At 39.2% G+C, this 20909-nt stretch overlaps 1 protein-coding gene across 3 annotated transcripts in view; it reads right to left on the reverse strand.

Moving 5' to 3' along the window:
- Window positions 1-20909, reverse strand: part of LOC129190354 (inactive dipeptidyl peptidase 10-like) — a 68076-nt gene that overhangs the window by 5125 nt on the left and 42042 nt on the right. For 2 of the 3 annotated variants that reach the window (XM_054792969.1, XM_054792978.1), the window contains exons 8-26: window positions 19269-19389; window positions 16460-16614; window positions 16277-16374; window positions 16060-16183; window positions 15908-15946; window positions 15726-15833; window positions 14155-14243; window positions 14033-14080; window positions 13841-13959; window positions 13705-13752; window positions 10232-10330; window positions 10080-10149; window positions 9591-9719; window positions 7065-7130; window positions 6678-6732; window positions 4343-4442; window positions 4156-4214; window positions 192-264; window positions 39-112 (exon numbers count right to left, since the gene is read on the reverse strand). In XM_054792969.1, the coding sequence (XP_054648944.1) occupies window positions 39-112; window positions 192-264; window positions 4156-4214; window positions 4343-4442; window positions 6678-6732; window positions 7065-7130; window positions 9591-9719; window positions 10080-10149; window positions 10232-10330; window positions 13705-13752; window positions 13841-13959; window positions 14033-14080; window positions 14155-14243; window positions 15726-15833; window positions 15908-15946; window positions 16060-16183; window positions 16277-16374; window positions 16460-16614; window positions 19269-19389 (1674 nt within the window). The remainder of the gene's footprint in view (window positions 1-38; window positions 113-191; window positions 265-4155; window positions 4215-4342; window positions 4443-6677; window positions 6733-7064; window positions 7131-9590; window positions 9720-10079; window positions 10150-10231; window positions 10331-13704; window positions 13753-13840; window positions 13960-14032; window positions 14081-14154; window positions 14244-15725; window positions 15834-15907; window positions 15947-16059; window positions 16184-16276; window positions 16375-16459; window positions 16615-19268; window positions 19390-20909) is intronic. The other variant, XM_054792987.1, reaches the window with a different exon arrangement.

A 20909-nucleotide genomic window follows, 5' to 3' on the forward strand; every position in this document is an offset into this window, starting at 1 on the left:
TTACGTTTTTTGGGGGTTTTTTTGGAAACGTGTGGTACCTGCATGGTGTAGTTGGCTCCGACCCTGATCAGGTGCTTGATCAGTTCGGCTGAGTGTTGAAAGTTAATGTTTGCTGGGGGAAAGAGCACAATATGCTCATGCACTGGCAAAGGGATAGTTAAGTGTGTGGGTGTGTGTGTGTGTGTGTGTACCATCGGCGGTCCCGTGCGCGAGAAACAGAGTTCCTCCCTGCAGGCCTTTCATTTCAGGGAGGACTTTGGACATCTGTGTAAAAAAAAGAAAGAAAAATCAATCAGTTGAAACCAGGGGTGTCCAAACGTTTTTCCAGCAAGGGCCACACAGTCAAAAATGAGAGGATCCAACTTTGCCACTTTGATATTTTGTAGATATGTTAAGATATATATTATATATATTATATTTCAAGAAAAAAAGTGCATCTCAGCAGCTACTTAAAAGTTTCAGTCATATTTTCATTTTATTCCAATATGATGACTTTTTCCCCCAAGCCAATTTTCTTTATTTTCATCTTTCATTTGTGTGTTGCACATCGGAGGAAGACTGCGCGTGTAAACACTGCGGAACACACACACAAACAAACAATGGACATGCAAGAGCGCACAGAGAACGCCGAGCGACTGACAGGTCGGACTTGTTTTTGTTAGCAACGGTTTCACGACGCACATGTATTAGTCTTTTGAATGCATATTGTTTTGAGAAGCAAAACGCTTACGTTAAGAAACCCCGGCACCTGACCGCAACTACGTTCCTCCTCACCGAAATCCCACCAGAACGTCGCTGTTAATGGACTCCACTGCTGACGGGGACGTCATACAACTTCATGTCAAAAAATCCGAACTATCCCATTCAGATTGAGACTTTTTGAAAATGTCTTTTTTCTTGAATATTTCAACACTGCGTACGCTATTAAAATGACATTTTCCCTCATTTTACAATTTTATTATATATTTTAAAAAATTGCGACATTTTTTCTCGTTAGAATGAAACTTTTTTTCTCGATATTTTGACTGTATTCTCTTAAAATTACAGCTGCTTTTTCAATGTCTGCTTTTGCAGATTTTTCAACTATTTCAACTTTCTTGTTGTCCATTTTCTTTTTGTAATTAGGATTTTATTCCAATAATATTTTTACTTTATTCCCACAAAATTATAACTTTTCAACACTGTTTTCCAAAAATGTCATCTTTAATTTGTTTTGTTTGTTTCTCATAATATTACGACTTTTAGAAAACAACTTTTTCTTTAATATTTCAACGCTATGCTACTAAAATGACTTTATCATTTCCTCATAAAATTACAAATTTAATCTGGTAAAATTGTGACATTTTTTCTCATCAAAATACAACTTTTTTTCCTTAATATTTTGATTTTATTCTCATAAAACTGCAGCTGTTTTTTTCCATTTCCGCTGGGTTTTTTTGTTGTTTTTTTTAATTTTCCAAATATTTCAACTTTACTTCTTAAATCATTTTCATACATTTTCCTTTTGGAATATTTTGATTTAGAACTTTCCCCCAACCTAATCTTCCAGAAATTACAGCTTTATTTTGTTTTCTTTGTTTCTCATAATATTCTGAATTTGACAAAAAAAAAGTTATTTTTTCTTTAATATTTCAACTTTATGCTACTAAAATAACATTAGTTTTCCTCATAATATTACATGTTAAAATTGTGACTTTTTTCCTCTTTAGAATACGACTTTTTTTCAAAATATTTTGAATTACAGCTGTGTTTTCCATTTCCGCTGTTGTCAGTATTTCTACTGTCTTCTCGTACCTCTCATATTATGATGCTATGCTAGTAAAACAACATTGTTGTTGTTTTGTTGTTTTTTTTTTTAATTTTCCAAATATTTACATTTTTTTCTTAAATAATCTTCATCAATTTTCTTTTGGAACATTTTGAATTTATTCTCATAAAATAATAACTTTTTCCCAACCTAATTTTCCAAAAATGGAATTTTTATTTTGTTTTGTTTGTTTCTCATATTACGACTTTTAGAAAATAACATTTTTTCTTTAATATTTCAACTCTATGCTAGTAAAACGACATTACTTTCCCACATATTACTCGTATTTCCACATATTATTCTCGTAAAATTGCAACTTTTTTCTCTTAATATTGTGACTTTATTTTGGTAAAACTACAGCTGTTTTCTTTTCATTTCTGCTGCTGCTGTTGTTTTTTTTTGTTTTTATTTTCCAACTATTTCAACTTCTTGTAATTATGACTTTATCCCCATAACATTTTCACTTTATTCTCTTAATATTAATACTTTTCCGCAACCTAATTTTGCCAAAAATTACAACTTTATTCATTGTTTTATTTCTCGTAAGAATTCAAATGTCTGCTACTAAAATGACATTATTTTTCCTTATATTTTTATTTTATTTTTGTTTTTAAATGTTGTCAAAATGTTGTTAAAAAAAAAACAACCCTTTTCATGTAATTTCACCTTTTTATCTTTACATTGTGCTTTTTTTTTGCTATATTTTTCAATTTTTTGCTGTTTTTTTTATGTTTAATTTTATTTCTACATGGTGCTGCGGGCCAATAATAAATAAGTCATGAACCGCAAATGGCCACCCGGCCACACTTTGCATACCACTGACTTCAAAATACTAATTTTAAATAAATGTTATTGACTTAAATGTGTAAAAACTATTCCAAAAACAAAAATGAGCCCCTGCTCTGCAGCGTAACTGCGGTAAGTGGAACATGTCTTGAAAAGGTCACTGTGAGACATTTTCAAAGCAGGCAGGCCTGACTGGAAAAGAAAAGGCACCCTGAAATAGCCACAAAGGGGCGCGTCCCTTGCATTTCGTCATATTGTCTTCACATACATTGTTCAGGAGGACCAATGATGGAAGCCAAGTGTCAAATCAAAGCACGGCTGCCTCATGACCCCCGTTTGTCCTTTCCTCGTGTGGGCAGGACTGGTGTCCCGCTGGTTATTAGCCCATCACAATGTCCCTGGTCTTTGGATGTCATTGAAGAGCAGATGCCCCTCCTGCCGCCGCACAAATAGAGCACTGTGGCCCATTTCAGCGCAACCCACTTACAAGAAACTGACGGCAACCTTCACTTAGAGGTCAGATGCAGTCTGGAATTTCCTCTTTTGAATTCATCTTCTTTTCTAAAAGGACATACGGGGCTGGACACATTTTCCTCTTGGAACTAAACAACCACTCAGAATGTGTGCAGGTGCACATTTGCGTACACCAGAGTTGTCCGAAGTGCGGCCCAGGTACCAATTGCTGGTAATGCACATGATTTTTAGTGAAAATGTGTATATTTTTTTGCATAATTTGCATATTTTCTTGACCAAAGATGATTAGGGCCACACTGTAAACAAAGTTAGGAGAAAAAAAGAAATTCTATGCTTATAAAAAAAATAACAAAATATTTGTTTTGATTTGGATATTCAACATGTAAATAATATTTGCAAATGTAAAAAAATAGCTGCCTCTATGCTATGCTAAAGTTAGTGATGCTAATGTTAATATGCTAAACCTAGCATGATAGCGGTAGGTGTCTGTCAGTTAACACTCATTAAAATGGAAAAAAAATGCTACTATGCTAATGTCGCATGCTAGCATTGCTAACATTAGCATATTAACATTTAGCCATTTTTATGAGTATTAACATACACAGACACTTAGCACTACCATGCTAGGTGTTGCATGCTAACATTGCCATGCTATCATGCTAATGTTAGCATCCTAGCCTTTTAGCTGTTTTTATAAATACAAACTGATAGAAACACTTAATGCGACCATGTTGTTACCATGCTAGTGTTAGCATAGTAGCATTTTTTGCCATTTTCATTAGTGTTAACTGACAGACACCTACCTCCATCATGCTATGTTTAGCATGTTAACATTGTCATCACTAACATTAGCATAGTAGTATTTTCATAGTAGTATTAACATATGCAGATGCTTAGTGCTGCCATGCTCGGTGTTGCATGCTAACGTTAGCATGTGAATATTAACAGAGAAGCATTTTTTGGCATTTTCTTAAGTATTAACATACGCAGACATTTGGCGCTATCGTGCTAGGTTTTTCATGTTAACATTAGCATAGTAGCATTTTCTGCCATGAAATGCAATGAAAACTCTTTTAGAAGGGGCTCACTTGATATCTGTTGTCCTCAGTCGACGGCAAGCCCAAGTATCTCTCCGAGAAGGCTGAAGCTGGTAGCAAGAAAGGAGGAGGAAAGATTCTTTACAAGAGGGCTGTGAAAAGTGTGGCCAGCAACTCACGTTTGTATTATTCTAAAAATACAACAAAATGATTTGAATCAGCCAGACTTGTCGCTCACCATACATGGTCCAGTCCACCACAGGAGCCTGAGCCGCCGCGCATCGGATTGTCGGTTCTGTGGACTTGAGCAGCATGAGCGTCAGGTACCCGCCGTAGTCCTGCGGGTGGAGAATTGTCATTCCCGATCAACAATACCATTCACCCCCCTAGTCTGTTATTTTTTGTGTAAAGTTGAAAATGGGCCACTTGATTCGGAACACCCCTTTCAGCCCACATCCCGTCCCACAAGCCCTGATATGTTAGATCACTGGATAGGTCTCGATGACGTAAAGTGTGCTACTGATAGTTTGTCACATTCTTTGTAACCATAGCTGACAAACAAAGCTGAAAACGGGAACTTTACTCGGAACCCAACCCTTCACATAGCGTGCTCGCAACGTGGAAGGATACAAGGTACGCAACAGGCAGGCCCATTCAAAATTTCCGCGGAAATCTTGCCAGTTCATCTTAAAAGGAAAACTGTCTCTTTTCTGTGCGTTCTAAAGATATAAAAACCTACTAACAGGTACATTCATGATGACATGTAGCAGTGTTTTGTCGTATTTTGGTCCTTTTAAGCATTACGGGAAGTTCCTTCCTGGGCGCACTGATTTCCCACAGCAACATAGAAAGGAACGCTACACCTAGCATTAGCTTTCCCAACTCAAAAACACAGCAGCAGCTCCAATATGTAGCTTCACCCTTCTGTAGTGTGTGGTGAGGCCAGTAGCTAGCTAACGTTAGCATGCGAACATTATCATAGGAGCATTTTTTGACATTTTCTTAAGTATTAACATACGCAGACACTTGGCGCTGTCATGCTAGGTTTTGCATGTTAACGTTAGCATGCCAACATTAACATAGTAACATTTTCTGCCATTTTTATGAGTATTAGGTTTTGCATGTTAACATTAGCGTGCTAACATAAGCATAGTAGCATTTTTGGCCATTTTTATATTATTATGAGTACATACGCAGACACTTCGCTCCATTACACTGGGTGTGGCATGCTAACGTTAGCGTGTTATCTGTTTTAATATCTTTAGAACGCACAGAAAAGAGAAAGACGTGTTCATGTCTCACATAGGGATTGTGGATGATGGGCAAAAAAGTGCACGTTTCCTTTAAAGTGGTCCCATAAAAATAGAAGCTGGTATGGGAGCCAAGGAAGGACAAACGGTGTTTCTATTTTTTTCTTTTCTATTTTCAGTGACTGTTGGTGGAATACTGGTGGAATATGGCCCAATACTTTTGTCGATATCAAGGGCTGTTTTTTCATTGGACAGTCTAAAAATACCATTTAACAAAACTAACACAAAAAAACAACAGCAAAAATGAAAAAAAAATGTTTTTTTACAAAATGTTTAAATTTTAAAAAATCTCATAATTTGACGACAATGAAGTCACGTGACAAAATATGTCATTTTAGTCATTGAAATATGCACGGAAAAAAGATTTTTTTTAAAGTTGTAACATTATGAGAGCCCCCGCCCCCAAAAAGTTGCCATTTTTGGAAAATGAGGTTGAGGAAAAAGTTACAATATTTTGGGAATAAAGCCGCCACATGACGAGAAAAACATTTACAAGAAGAATGTTGAAATATGCAGCTGGAAAATTTTAAACACACAACAGCAGAAATGGGGGAATAAAGAATAAATTCAAAATTTAAAGTGAAAAAAGCTTCCGTTTTACAATAATAATAATAATAATAATAATAATAATTTGAGAAGAAAATTTACAAGACGAAAGTTGAAATACTTGGAAAATTAGTTCGCAAAAAACAATAGCAGAAATTGCATAAATCAAAATAAAGTCATATTCTAACAAGAAAAGCTGCAGTTTTACAAGAATAAACTCGTAATATTATGAGGGGGGGAAAGCCGCTATTTTCTTAAAAGATGTAATATTAAAGAAAACAAAAATAATAATAATAAATTTGTGATTTTTAGGCTAGGCTACAGAAAAAGTTAAAATATTATGGGAATAAAGTTTAAATATTATGGGAACGAAGCCATAATATTACGAGAGGAAAAAAAAAATAGGAATGTTGAAATAGTTGGGGGGGGAACATCTGTAATTTTATGAGAATAAAGTCAAAATATTATGAGAAAAAAAAGTTGCAATTTTTACGACAATAACCTTGTAATATTAAGGGGAACAATTATTTCATTTTCGGATTTTCACCTCTCTCCCAAAGATGAAATGCAGGATTTGCTTTACAAAATATCAAAGTGGCCCTTGCACCCTTTCCTTTCTCACTGTGGGGCCCTCGCTGGGAAAAGTTTGGACACCCCTGGTCTATAGTACTTATTGCCATTGCAGTCACGAGAAAGAAACACCAGGCATGAGCAGACCTCTCCAAAAACTCCAACCCGCGTGGGATCGATGAAGGGCAGCTTCATCAAGTACCTGCAGAGAAAAGGCACATCAGTCCATCACGATGTCGTTATTTTCAAAGCACCAGCAGAGAGGGAAATGAAACCAAAAACTTGAGAACAAACTGATTCCCGACACAAGGCTCAAATGAAAAAAAAAAATGAGAAAGCGAATAATCATGGCTTTAAATTTGCTGCCCTTCAGCGACTCATTCAATGCCGTGTTTGCTGAGCACTTTTTCCCTTTCCAGAGGTTCTTTTGCAATTTTAATGCTCTTCCCGAGGAGCTGAGCGGGTTTTTTGCCTTCTCGAGTGAAAAGAAAAGTGTCAAGACAACACATCATGGAATTAAAAATGAGTACATACGCCAGCGCTGCTGTCTGGTCCTCGACGTCCACCTGCCCGATGTTCTTATGGAGCTGCTGCGACATCCTGTGACGTTAAGGCTGGGATGAGCCATGGAGCATTCAATTGACTTCAACTCTTCTGCTCTGAACCCATAAGAACCCATTTTACCTGTTTGAAAACGTGTCCCGTACAGCTTTGCGCTTGATTTGAAGTCATTAAGTCGCATTTTAGTGCCGACTACTAAGAAGAAACGGGGAACCGCTGCACGTCGCGCCACAACAGAAAAACAAAATAAGAGCACAGCACAGGAAACCACGTGAAACTCACAACAACAAAAAAAACACACACTAAAGACCAACCTGTCTTGCGGAATGCGGCATAAAGCGCTGCTTATGCGAGCAATACTTCTAATCGCGTAACACACCTCAGGAAGAATCACATACTAAGTCCAATAAATGCATGTATTACTTCATTCTGGTCAGTAAACTCGGTAGACTCGCTGGAGAACTAGTTAGTTATGTGTGGCTCGTGCGCAGCCGCGCTACTATCGAACAGTCGCCACCGGTCGCGACCCTCAAATCGTATTTTCACGCCTACCAGGATGTTGTAAAGGACGACACAACAGTGTATTAGTGCCACATTGGGCATTTAGATTAGCGTGTCAAGCACTGATCTGTACTAATAAATAGGGATAGCTCATACGTCGCCCGCCTGAGTGCAAGCCGCTGAAGCCAAAGAGACGCCATCTTACTACTCACATCGCGACTACATTGGCACAGCGTACATAGTGTACAAAGCAGATGAAGAGGCTCGCAGAACATCTACATTTTCAATTAAAACGCGGGGAGATTCTCCCATTCATTCAAGTAACGCAACCCTCGTCCCTTAAAAACGATTTGATACGTTATTCTCTATCTTTTGGCTATATTAAATGTACTTTTCCCCTTCCAATTCTCATTGCCTTTGGGACAAAATTCTACTCTGCACCGTGGCTCAGCACTCCCCTATAGCAATGCGTAGTTTTACTCCTCTTGTTTGTTTACATATCCCCCACGGCCCCCAGATGTAAAGCCGTTATGACTCAGTTATTGTATGATATCGACAAAATTTAAAAAATGATCATACCCGAGTCCTTAATGACTAAGCTCAAGCACACCTGTTGTGCGAGGTTAGTCTGAAGACTAACCTTGCATTTAGTGTGAGTGGGTAACAAACTAACAACAGACTTAACAACTCACAAGTTCTCACATAAGTCGTTGTCCGAGGAGTGTTTCTTGTGAGTGGCAATATGGCGGCCGCGTGGCTTCACAAGTCATTGACCAATGGGCTATCCAGATTTATTAGTACAGATCAGTGGTCAAGCCCTTCTCACTTCCGCCTTCTTCTTCTTCTTCTTTTAGTTTAATGGCGGGTTGCAACCATGACCACTTCCGCCTTCCTTACCCCGCCCCCTCCATATACCCAAGACCAAAGGTCACCTAAGTCCCCCCTTTTCGTAGCTGTCACAGACAATGCTTGGAACATAAAGTTACAAGTTTTTTGTCGTAAATTTACTACTTTATTTTAGTGAATTTATGACTTTATTCTTGTAATATTACGAGTTTTTTTCCTGGAAATGTCAGATTATTGTAATACTCCGTTGTAACAGGCATTGCCTGAGAAAGCTATGAAAAGAGGGGACTTATGTGACCTTTGGCTTTGTGCACAGCTGGTCACAACTACGATTAGTGGGGTTTAAAAGCCCAGCCTCGTCACAGGGATGGTGCTGGTTCATTATCTCGTTGCTCCTCGCCTGTGCTGTTACTACTTCCTTGTTGGTAGAGAGCCTTTTACTCTGTCACCTTTTCTTGCGTTGTCCTGCACTACTGTGAGTACTGTTTTGTTTTATTAAAATATTTGTATGTGCACACTTCAGCCTCTGTCAACCACTCGGCTCGTGACAATTACAACTTTTTTTTCCTCTCGTAAATTTACGACTTTTTTTCCCTCCCTCAATTTCCATATCTTAGCTTTTTCCCGTGTGGCCCTAATACGCCATCGTAGTATCAACAGGCTCTTTATTACAAAAACCAAACAGGTTTCTGTCGGCAAACTAAACTGTCGTCCTCCGCCCAAAGCCACACACACACACACACGGTCAGAACACATGGCACGTTCAAAGATGCTCGGAGATCATAAAACAGATAACTGTCAGTTCGCAGATGCTCTGAAAGCGACATTAATAACTCGTGTAGTGGTCTTAATGTGGACATGGAAAGGTTGCTAGTGCTTTGCCTTTCATTTCAATCCTGCATTTAGTGTTTTATGACAGTATTTTGTGTCCCTACGTGTGTTCTGTGTATAGTGTGAGAGACGTAGAAGATAATTTAAGTGTAAGAAGATGTGGTCATTACACCACATTAGCTTGAAGTAGGAGCTGCAGCCAATGTCGTTAAGGTAACCAATAGCGAGCATCTTCCACATGGTCTGTGGCGTATATCCCCCGTCGTTTCCCTTTGAGCTCAAATGGGCGGGGGTTCTTATGGGTTGAAGAAATCCACATACCTTTGACCTCTGAACCCTGATCCCCGACCGTCCAATCTGGCCACCACGACCTGCCCCGAGCCCACCAGCACCCAGTCCCAGTCTAGTCTAAACTCCTCTGTGACCGCCTGGTCGCCAGGAGATCTTCCACTGTCAGGACAAATCAGTGTCATGCAGATAAAAGGACAACTGCTAAAAATATAACATCATGAAAATAACTACGGTTAATTAGAAGAATCTTTCCTAAATCACTTAATGGCACGAGTACGGAGGTGAAATCTACTACTGCTGTTAGCGAGATCGCCACTAGCAAATTATAGTAACTAATGATAACGTGCGATGCTTAAAATAGCGCAATTATTTATCACATTGTAACAGATTTTAAATGAAAATAGCCACACGGCCGCAACGGGACTCATGGAAGCTCCAAGATCAGGCAGTGTTTTCAGCATAAGCTGCGATATGCATCGCCTAGAGCGATGAGAGCGCAAATGCAAGTCCGATCCTCACACAATGAGCAGGAGGCCGTAGAGGAAGGACTCGGAGAAGTCAGGAGGAAGGATGAGCTTCAGAGGCAGCGCTGTGAGAGAGCACAGGCGGATAACTCCCTCTTACATCATCACATTTGTTAGACAGGCACACGCACTGCACCGCCTTCCTACCCAAGTTGCCGTGATGCACCGTGTGCGTTTGGGTCTGCACGGTCCTTTTGCTCGCCAGCATCGACCACAGAGGGCGATTGCTCTCCAGGATGAAATAAGCTGATGGAAAAAAGAAAGGAAAAAAGACCATTTACTTTCCTTAAAATGGGAAGAAACTGCATTTTGACAGTGAAATGTTGCCCTTTCTGGGAAATGCGAGAGAGAATAAATACAAGAAATGATGGAGTTGGTCCACAACTTTTTGCAATTCTAACAAGCTTCCACTCTTCTGGAAAAACCTTATACAGTAGTACCTCGGTTTTTGTTATGAATCCGTTCCAAAGGGCTCATCGAAAACCGAAACGTGCAAAAACCTAAGCAATTTTTCCAAATAGGAAATAATTCAAATCCAATGAATCCGTTTCAGACACCCAAAAATATGAATCAAAAATTAATTTTATAGAGAATAATTATAGGTTTACATGCAGAAAACAACCCAAAATACAGTGCTACCTAGGTTTTCGTTTTGAATCCCTTCCAAAGGGTTTGTTGAAAACCGAAACGTACTAAAACTGGAGTAATATTTCACAGGAAATAATGTAAGTCCAAAAATATGAACAAAAAATAAATTTTATAGAGAATAATTGTAGTTTTTTACATGCAGAAAACAACACGGAATACAGTGGGACCTCTGTTTTCGTTGTTCCGTCAAAAAACGAAGAAATTTTTCCCATAGGAAATAACGTAAGAGCAATTAATCTGGTTCAAACGCCCAAAAATATGAACAAAAAAATAATTTCATCAAAGAATAATTATAGCTGTACATTCAGAAAACAAGGGAAAATACAGTGGTACCTCGATTTTCATTACAAATCCGTTCTAAAGGGGTCCTGGAAAACCGAAACGTACGAAAACCGAAGCAATTTTTCATAGGAAATCATGTAAATTCAATTAATCCGTTCCAGACACCCAAAAATATGAACAAAGAATACATTTTATAAAGAATAGTTCTAGTTTTAAAAGAAAACAATGCGATATACAGTGGCACCTTGATTTTTGTTAGTAATACATTCCAAACGGTTCATCGACAACCGAACGTACAAAAACCTAAGCAATTTTTCCCATAGGAAATAATACAAATCCAATTTAATCTGTTTCGGACACCCAACAATATGAGCAAAAAATAATTTCAAAGAAAACAATTATAATTTTACATGCAGAAATCAAGCCAAAATACAGTGGTACCTCGGTTTTTGTTGGTTTTGAATCTGTTCCAAAGGGGTCGTCAAAACCCGAAACAACAAAAACTGAAGCAATTTTTCCATAGGAAAAAATATATATATTGTATATATATATATATATATATATATATATATAGTATATACTGTATATGTTAAGTATATATTATATAGTATGTATATATTAATGAAAAATACATTTTTATAGAGAATTATTTATATTATATATATTATTTTTTACAGTAGTACCTCAATTGTCATTATGAATCCGTTTCAAAGGGTTTGTCAAAACCAGAGACGTATAAAAAAACAAAACAATTTTTCCCACAGGAAATAATGTACAGTCAAACTTGTCTATAGCGGCCACTAGAGGGAGTCTGCAAAAGTGGCCGCTATAGACAGGTGGCCTCTATAGACAGGTTGGCGTCCAGTTTGAATGTTGACCAGTAGAGGGAAAAAGGGAAAAAAATAATAATAATAATGTTGACCAGTAGATGGCACTGCGGACTGCTGATAAAAGTTGTACAGCACTACTAGGCTTGTTATTATCATGGTTCATGGTTTTAATCCTGAACATGCATGAGTCAAACAGTAGCACATCACATAGTACAATTCACAATTTTGCATGTCCAAAAAGGAGTAGGAAGAAGCAAAGCTTATTTAATCCTACCCCTCATCAGTTTCACATCAGTTGCAATACATTTATTCACCTCTTGTTCTTCCAAGTGTACTTTGTAGGTCTACATGACAATGTAGTGCAATCATAGCCAAGGTTTTTACTTTCTAAAAGGAAGCTAGAGGCTTAATAATAACTGATAACTGATCAAATACTTCAGTTAAGTACAACCAAACTCAGTTTTGCTCCCGCTGCCGCATGCATGCTAGCATATGCTTTTTTTTTTTTTATTGTAGCGTCGCTGGGAGCACGTCCTGTTCCCAGCCTACTTTGCGGTAATGTTTTGGTGCAAATGCTCTTGAAGTTACATGTTTGACCAGGAAATAGCAAGCTCAAAAGAAGACGGCTTTTTTATGTCGAACAACTGACAGTTTGTGTGGATCTTGTGAATGATTGTGACTGAGCTAGGACTCAGTAATTAAAGTCTACACACGACGCCTTCATTGACTGAAAAACCAAACTTTTTCGTGCATGAAGCTTCTACTTGAGTTGGTAATTTGGCTGCTATATGCAGGTCAGATAATGACCAAGGGAGACAAAATGGGTGGCTGCTGGCTGCGTTGGACAGGTGACTGCTATACACAGGATCTATAACATGTAAATTTGCTGGGGGGGGATTTTTCGGTGGCTGCTATAGGCAGGTGGCCCTTCTATAAAGGTGGCCGCTAAGACAGGTTTGACTGTATGTGCAAATATGAGCCACGGGACCTCGTTTTCGTAATTAATTCATTCAAAAGATTAGACAAAACCAGAACATATAAAAAACAAGGCAACTTTTCCCACTGGAAAGACTGCAACTCCAATTCATCTGTTCCAGACACCAAAAAATGTGAACAAAAAATGCATTTCATTTTACATGCAGAAAATGCTGCAAAATACAGAGGTATCTCGATTTTCCTTAGAATCTGTTCTAAAGGGATCATCAACAACCAAAACAATAAAAAGCCAAGCAATTTTCCCATTGGAAATAATGCAAATCCAATTAATCTGTTCCAAACACACAAAAATATTGACAAAAATACATTTTTATAGAGAATAATTATAGTTTTACATGCAGAAAACAAAGTGAAATAATTATATTTGTGGAATGAACTGGATAAATAAACATTTAACATCACTTTTACCTTTATTAAAGGTAAAAGTCTTGTCTTTGTTGGCAAAGACAGCGAGGAGCGGAGAGAGAGGAACGGGGCGGACGCCAGCTTCGTACTTTGCGATGAGTTCGTTCTTGATCTCAATAGTGTTTCTCACCTTCTTTATCAAATTTCTGGCACTCGCAACTTTCTTTGGCCCCATGGCGGGTTATTTAGCAGCAGCACAAAATACAAAAAAATGCACACACAGTGCGTCAACAACGCGTAGCGGGGTGATGTGTTTGGGCGCTGGATTGCAGTACAGGTAACGAGGTACGAGTATGTTACGAGCAATGTTGTATGAAAAACAAGGCAAAGTTTAATGAAAAAAAAAGTCCTCTCCAGTTTTACTGTTGAAAGACCAGAATTTTCCCACATTTTCTAGACCATTTCCCTTATTTTAAATGTTGACATGGTGATCTGAAGCAGAATCAACAGATAACTCACAGTCCTCCTCCTCCAAACTTAGAAGCAGTACAGATGGAACTCCCGGACCTGTGAGTGACCCCAGATGAGAAGGAAGACAACATCATTAACAACATGCGGTCTCTGCGAGAAGAGGTCACAATCAAGGTCTTTTTACCCTTGCAGCATAGGATGGCACGCTCTGCATCAGGGCCGATGGTGGCCTCAAAGAACGTGCACCCCTCCCTCAGTTCACAGGTGAGACATCGCCGTGGAAACAGGCCGACGGTGGACACGCTGACAGAGAGCACACGGTAGTGGAAGACAAGGGAGCCACGGGGCTGAAGTGTGCAAATGAGTGAATTTTTACCTGTATAGATGCCTCGTTTGTGCCGACACTTCTGTGCTCAGGAAGTATCTGAGTGGAGGACAGGCGCTCATTGTCTCTTCGCAGACACAAAAGTAAATAAAAGATGTGGGGAGCAAACATACATGACCTGCTTGTTTTCGTCGTAGGACACGATTTGTGTCACCTCCCAGTCGCCTGACGTTATGTGCCGAATGTCATCCTGGTCGCCCTGCTAATGAGAAAGAAGAATTTCATTACTACCTTTTTTTGGTTTTGTTGTGTATCATATGGAGCAGGGGTGGGCTAACCTTTCGACTCGTGGGCCATATTGGGTTAAAAAATATAGACTTATGTATACAATTATTATATCATTTTTTATTATATATTGGCACAGTATATTACATATATATATATATGTTTGTTTATTGTTTTATTATATATCGATATATATAATATTATAAGTATAACCGTAAATTCTGCTGTATAAGCCGCGCCCACTAAATTTAGAGGAGAAACAGATTTGTTCTTATGTAAGCCACACTGGTGTATAAGCCGCACGTGTCCTTATTGGACATAGTGGCGCGCACAAGTCCATGAGGACCAGCCAGCTCTTTATTTGACAGGAGCAAATCATGAGCTATGAAAAAAACTCACAACAAGCTTGTCAACCCATATTGGAAATTGTAGGAGGCCATTACTCAGTTTGACTCACGGTTTCATCTAAACTCATCATGCAGCAACTAAACCTCAAACGTTATCCATCAGAAAATTAGAAATGTGTATCAATACAAGTTTTATATGAAAAAAACCCAACATTTTAAAGTCTTCCTATAATGCATTTCAGTTGAGAAAACCATTTCATTGGAAGAGAGCATAGAAAGTGGTACTGCAATGCTGTATATGTCCACCAGAGGGAGCCAGAGGACCCGCAGCCCAAAGCATAAAGAGGGAAGCAGACGTCATGGCAGCGCCCAAATGAACGCGTTGCTCAGATGCAATGCCTTATGTGAAAACTTTAAAATTTGTTCTTTTTTGAATTTCAAACTCACATCGCGACATGTTTGTATATTTGTATATAAACCTTTTGAGTATTAAGTTGCGGTGCGATGAATTTAGTGATGTTGGTAAAGTGTTGACACTGGTAAAGATGACACTGTTATGTTGTTGGACTGGTATACGCTACCAGTCTAAAGTTTAAAAACACCTCAATTTCTCCAGTTATTTATTGAAATTCAAGTCGTTCAAGTCCAATGAATAGCTTGAAATGGTACAAAGGTAAATGGTGGCGTACCAGAGGTTAAAAAAAGGTAAGGTCACCCAAAACTGAAAAATAATGTGTATTTCAGAATTATACAAAAAGGTCTGTTTCAGGGACCACAAAATGGGTCAACAATTTAAAGCTGTCCTGCAGAAATGGAGGTTGATCAAGCCTTGGCAGTTGGTGCAAAGTTCCAAGTTCCGGAGTACTTACTACCTCCTCTGTCTGCATAAAAACAGTGTTTGGAACACACTGTGGTACTATACCCTCGTGAACATCAGTTGAGCTTCTGGCTATTTCACGTGTGACTCGAACTTGCAACGACGGCATTGAAAGCCATGTTGCTGGCTGTTCCTTCGATGTTTTTAAAAAAGAATTGTTTAGAAACGTCTGGGCTCCTGTTTGTCCGCCCCTGATATAGACAAGGAAGACAAGGGAAGCTGACATCATAGTCACCTGTTTGGTGAACATGGTGATGTGGTGGAAGTCACCCTGACCACCTTGCTTTACGGGCACAGTGAGGAAAAACCTGCTGGTGTCTTCTGAAAACAGAGGCTCCTGGTCCTGCAGAGGGGTGGGGGAGCCACTGTTTGATGTCGGCTTTAGTGGGTGATGACTGCACCTGTCTGCACACTTACCGGCCTGGAGATCCACGTATCAGAGGAGTCCTCGCACCTCTGAAACCCAAACACACAACGACGCGAGAATTGAAGTCCGACTCCAGTTTTGTATACCAATTAGAGGCATCAAACGCAGCGCTGGAAGTGTGATTGGAATGAGAGGCACGCACCACGAGGCAGACTCCTACGGCGGCGTCGCACACTGTCAGCAGTGATGCATTCTGGGGCCGAGTGAGCCACCGCACGGCGAGCTGAGTGTTGCTGATCCACTTCACCATGGTGATATAGAAATCCCTGCAGAGGAGGAGCCCAGCGCAAAATCAGACTGGGGATTTAGTGTCACTTTGTGTGTATGTGTGTGTGTGTGTGTGTGTGTGTGTGTGTTACCTGAGCCTGAGTTGATCAGGAGGCTTCAGTTCCACAGTGTGTGTCACCCCGAAGAGACTGACCACTGACAGCTTAGCCACGGGGTTTGGCTGGCCAGCCTGGTGGAACATTCCAAATATGGAACATGACTTTCCTTTCCTTTCTATTAACTGTGTGTTTTGGTGGCACACGTGGCAACCTCACCATTGGATACGGGTACTGGAGTCCTCGGGGGTAGGCGCTACCGGTGAACTGGGCCAGGGCCATGTTGGGTACCTGTGTGTCGTTGATTGTGAGGAAAGCCAGTTTGTCTCCATCCGGTGACCACCAGTGAGCCAAGTGCGAGTGCAGAACCTCCTCTGATGGCAGACATAAACCTTTGTGGAATTATTCTGTTATTTTCTAGTTTTTTATGTTTCTGCAAGCTCTTTTGACAGGAAAGAGACCAGAGAGATTCTATGATCTGACTGTGGAGTCGGCGTGGCAGGATTGATCCCAATATCAACAGTTGATCCCAAGAGTAGTATTAGGGGTGTCTCGGGTGTCACTTCTGATACAATACCGAAATCGCAGCCTTTAATATTGGCCGATACCGATAGTGATATTACTCAAAGAATAGTCACCAACAGTAGGATTGAGAAAAATGGACCCATTTGCTTCTTTATGCATGCAAAAAGCCAAAGGATTTGAAAGCGAGCCAATAGTACTTTTTGCTTTTGTTTACCGTAAATCACGGTGTATAAACCGCACTTTTTTTCCACCGGTAAGAAGCAAAAAATCAGGGTGCAGTTTATACACGATGACAGGTCTGTGACCAGACTCGGTACGGGGAGAAATTGACGAGAAGTCCATTTTAGAATAGCCGTTTGTGGGTCAGACAGTTGCTTTGACTTTAGCGCCCTCTGCTGTACACTTGCTGAAAATGCTTGTGTATGCAATTTCTTTCTAACTTATCTGACGGCTGTCTTTATTTTCACACAGTGAAATGACCTCTATATACACTGAAGCTAACCTAAGCTTCCATTAAAACATTGCAGTTGTAAAATACAATACAACGTTGGAGTTTATTCAAATTCACACTGAAGCAATGCAGCGTTATGTGTTATGTACAATACATGGATAACTGATCCTCATGCGCATGCGCACAACGCTCACGTCACCGCTAAACCAACATTCACTTCCGCTAAATCAAGGGTAAAGCAACGCCGGCTTCAGCGGTGCACCGCTAGAACAACGCCCGTGTTTTCTATTTTTTTTTTTCCCATTTTGTGCGCGGTGACGAGCGTTGTCGAAATTCGGCCCCCTCTTCCTATCGTACAAGGGACGCTACAGCAAAGTTCGGGCGGTGTGACCTAGCCTGTACCCTCTCAAACTGCCACGACGGTCTTTCACCGCAGCGTTCAAACTCTCCGTCTGCCGGTATGCAGAAGAGTTTGGGAACCGGGCAGCAGGACGGCAGCACGGTGTGGACGAGTCAGTCATCCGGCGTTGGAGAGCGGACATCATCGGCAAGTTGACGGCAAACTTTTCTTACATGAATTTCATTGCAGATGAATTGATGGATGGCAGATTTCTCCTTTCTTCTTCTTTTTGAAATTGCATTTATGCACTAAAATTTTTTTTTTCCCCGCCGTGAGCCTGAAAATGGGGCTGCGGTTAATACACGGATGCGGTTTATACACCGTGATTTACGGTACTTATTTTGGAGTATTGACTTGTTAAAAAAAGTAGGGAATCATTATATTATTGTTATTATTATCTTATATTGTTGTATTTATATATTGTTAAATTGGTCACAAAAAAATGTTGATAAAACTTAAATTACTGTCTGTTTTTTTTATTCTGATTAGAATTTTTATTTTTTTGGCCTTTCACGCCGAGGTCTCCAATGGTTTGGCGTTAAACCGCCAGGGCTCTGATTAAAATCACAATCAACAAATTAAAGCCTCAAAATTATTTTCTTGATGAAACGTAAATTGTTGTCCTGACTTTTATTCTAATTGTAATCTTTAAAAAAAATTGTTTTTAATCTTTTGGCTTTTCATGTCGAGGTCTCCGATCATGATCAACAAATTAAAGCCACTAAATTAATCACTGATGTTGACAAAAACTTAAATTTGCCATCCCGTCTTTTACTCTGAGTAGAATTTCTTTTCCTTTTTTTTTTTATCTTTCTGCTTTTCACATCAGGGTCTTCAATGGCCTGGCGTTGGAGCCCTGGCAAATTAAAGCCACAAAATTCTTCAATAATCTTGACAAATTTCAAGTAAAAATGTTTAGTATAATATCATATATATATCAGTAATCAGTAATATCTAATATATATAATATATAATATATATCAGTAATACTGGCCCTGTATTTGCTTGGTATCCAATCGATACCAAAATCTGCAGTATCGCCCAACCTTAGTGTTGAGCCCCCAACATTACCTTGCAGTCTATTAACGAAGCAACATTCCCTAAAAATGAATAGAACTGGAAAAGTCTCCATTAATATAACCACACCAAATAATCAAACCATTACTATAACCATTAAAATGTCACTCTCAAAATCAAATTTGTCGCGTTAGTCACTAATATTTGTTGCAGTTTTGCGACTTCTTAGTCAGGCTGGCAACGTAAGAAAACGATAATGCATTAAGATTATAATTACTGATGTCAGCAGGGGTACTTTTAAGGGTGCTGAGATGATATTGATTAAAAAGGGCACTTAATTGTACACTTGATTGTGTCACCCAAGTGGCAGTGCGCCAAAGAAAAGGAAAGCCATCACCATGGAAGTGAAAATGAATACCATAATATCTCAAGGAGAGAAGACACGCTCACCAAAATTTACCGTCGCGACCATCATTAAGAATAAAGATGATGGAATGCTAATGAGTGCTAGAGGGGTCATGGATTTGGTGAGCTGGGAGGAGAAGAGGAGGTTATCCTTCCAGACGAGCCTGGGACAATATTTGAAGAAGGCAGAACGTTTGCGTGAAGTATAGGTGGCCACACAAGTCTCACACCTTCGTACAGCCAGTCCGCCAGCCCGTTGAAGATGACGCCCTCCATGCCGGATGAAGTGATCCTCAGGGAGCTACTCCTCACATCAGGCTGGTAGTAGATGTTATTCTCGAAAATGTAAATCTAAAGAGGAAGAGGAAGATTCATTTCGCCACTTTGGTACCTTCTGCTGTCTTCCAAACAACACCCATAGGAGATTCTCTTGGTGAGAATATTTGCAAAAGATCTTCAGCAATGCTGCAGGAGCTTTTACACTTGTTTTGAGCAAAAAAAAAAAAACAAAACAGCCCAGCTGCAAAAAAAGAAGCATGTTGAATGAAATCCTTCTTTAGGAGTGGGGCAGGTTGCATTCCGCCCCCCAGCTTCCTTTTTTTTTTTTTTTTTTTTTAGCTCATAACCATTTGTTACAACATGAAGGAGCTTTCCGTGCACCTCCAAAGATTGGTCAGCTTCTTTTTTAAGTGTATCATTTTTTTCCACAAAAAGTCTGCAAAAACAAAAGAGACAAATTGACGAGCGTTTCAGCAAAAACAAAAAAACGCAAAAATACGCAAATATGGGCATTTGTATGAATTAAATGATGTAAATATGAGCCACGGAACCTTGTTTTCGTAATTAATTCATTCAAAAGATTAGACAAAACCAGAACATATAAAAAACAAGGCAACTTTTCCCACTGGAAAGACTGCAACTCCAATTCATCTGTTCCAGACACCAAAAATATGAACAAAAAACATATTTTATAGAGAATAACTATAGTTTTACATGCAGAAAATGCGGAATAATTATAAATGATGAATGGCAAGATCAAAATCAGTCATTTTTCTCACCTTCTTCTGGCCCTCGCAACTTTCTTTGGCCCCGTGGCGGGTCATTTAGCAGTCACGCTCAATAAAAGAATGCAAACACTGAGTCAGCAACGCGTAGGGTGCTTTGTTTGGGCACTAAATTGGAATATTTTGGTAGTTAGAGCATAGAAAACCTGTTCACAACCTTCTAAATACGCTGTTTAACATTACTACAGCCTTCTAGACATGAAATAACACCCCTTTAGTCACCTTTGCACTCCTATTAATATAGTAAACATAATAAGAGAAAACAAGACATAAACAAGACTCATGCTTGTGTGTGTTGCAATAAACATGTGGAGGACAGGAAGTGATATCGGGTAGTCATGTGCGATACCACAAATTTCTTTTCCGATCTGATATTGAATAAAATTCGGGTAGGTATCGGCGATACTGATCCGATAGCGACAATTGGTGAAAATACACCTTATGTGTCTGGTACATTTTAAAAAGTAGTGTATTTCGAATCATAGCATTGCCCATAACATAAAAAATACAAGACATCAGAGTTATTTATTTATTTTAAACACTAAAGTAGACCTAGATAAGGGGAAGAAGAGGGATGGATGGAACTCTGAAGTATACCGAGGTTTTTCTGTATTGTCTTTGTTTTTTCCAATTTGCCGTTGTTTTTCCTGTTTTGTATTTGTCTTTTCCACTTGCGTTTTGTCATTGCATTTAGTAATGACAAAGACAAAAGAATGATTTCTGCATTGTCTTTGTTTTTTCCATTTTGGCGTCGCTTTTCCTGTTTTGTCTTTGTCATTACTAAATGCAATGACAAAACGTAAGTGG

This window comes from Dunckerocampus dactyliophorus, chromosome 1, assembly GCF_027744805.1.
Source record: "Dunckerocampus dactyliophorus isolate RoL2022-P2 chromosome 1, RoL_Ddac_1.1, whole genome shotgun sequence".
Taxonomy (NCBI): Eukaryota; Metazoa; Chordata; class Actinopteri; order Syngnathiformes; family Syngnathidae; genus Dunckerocampus; species Dunckerocampus dactyliophorus.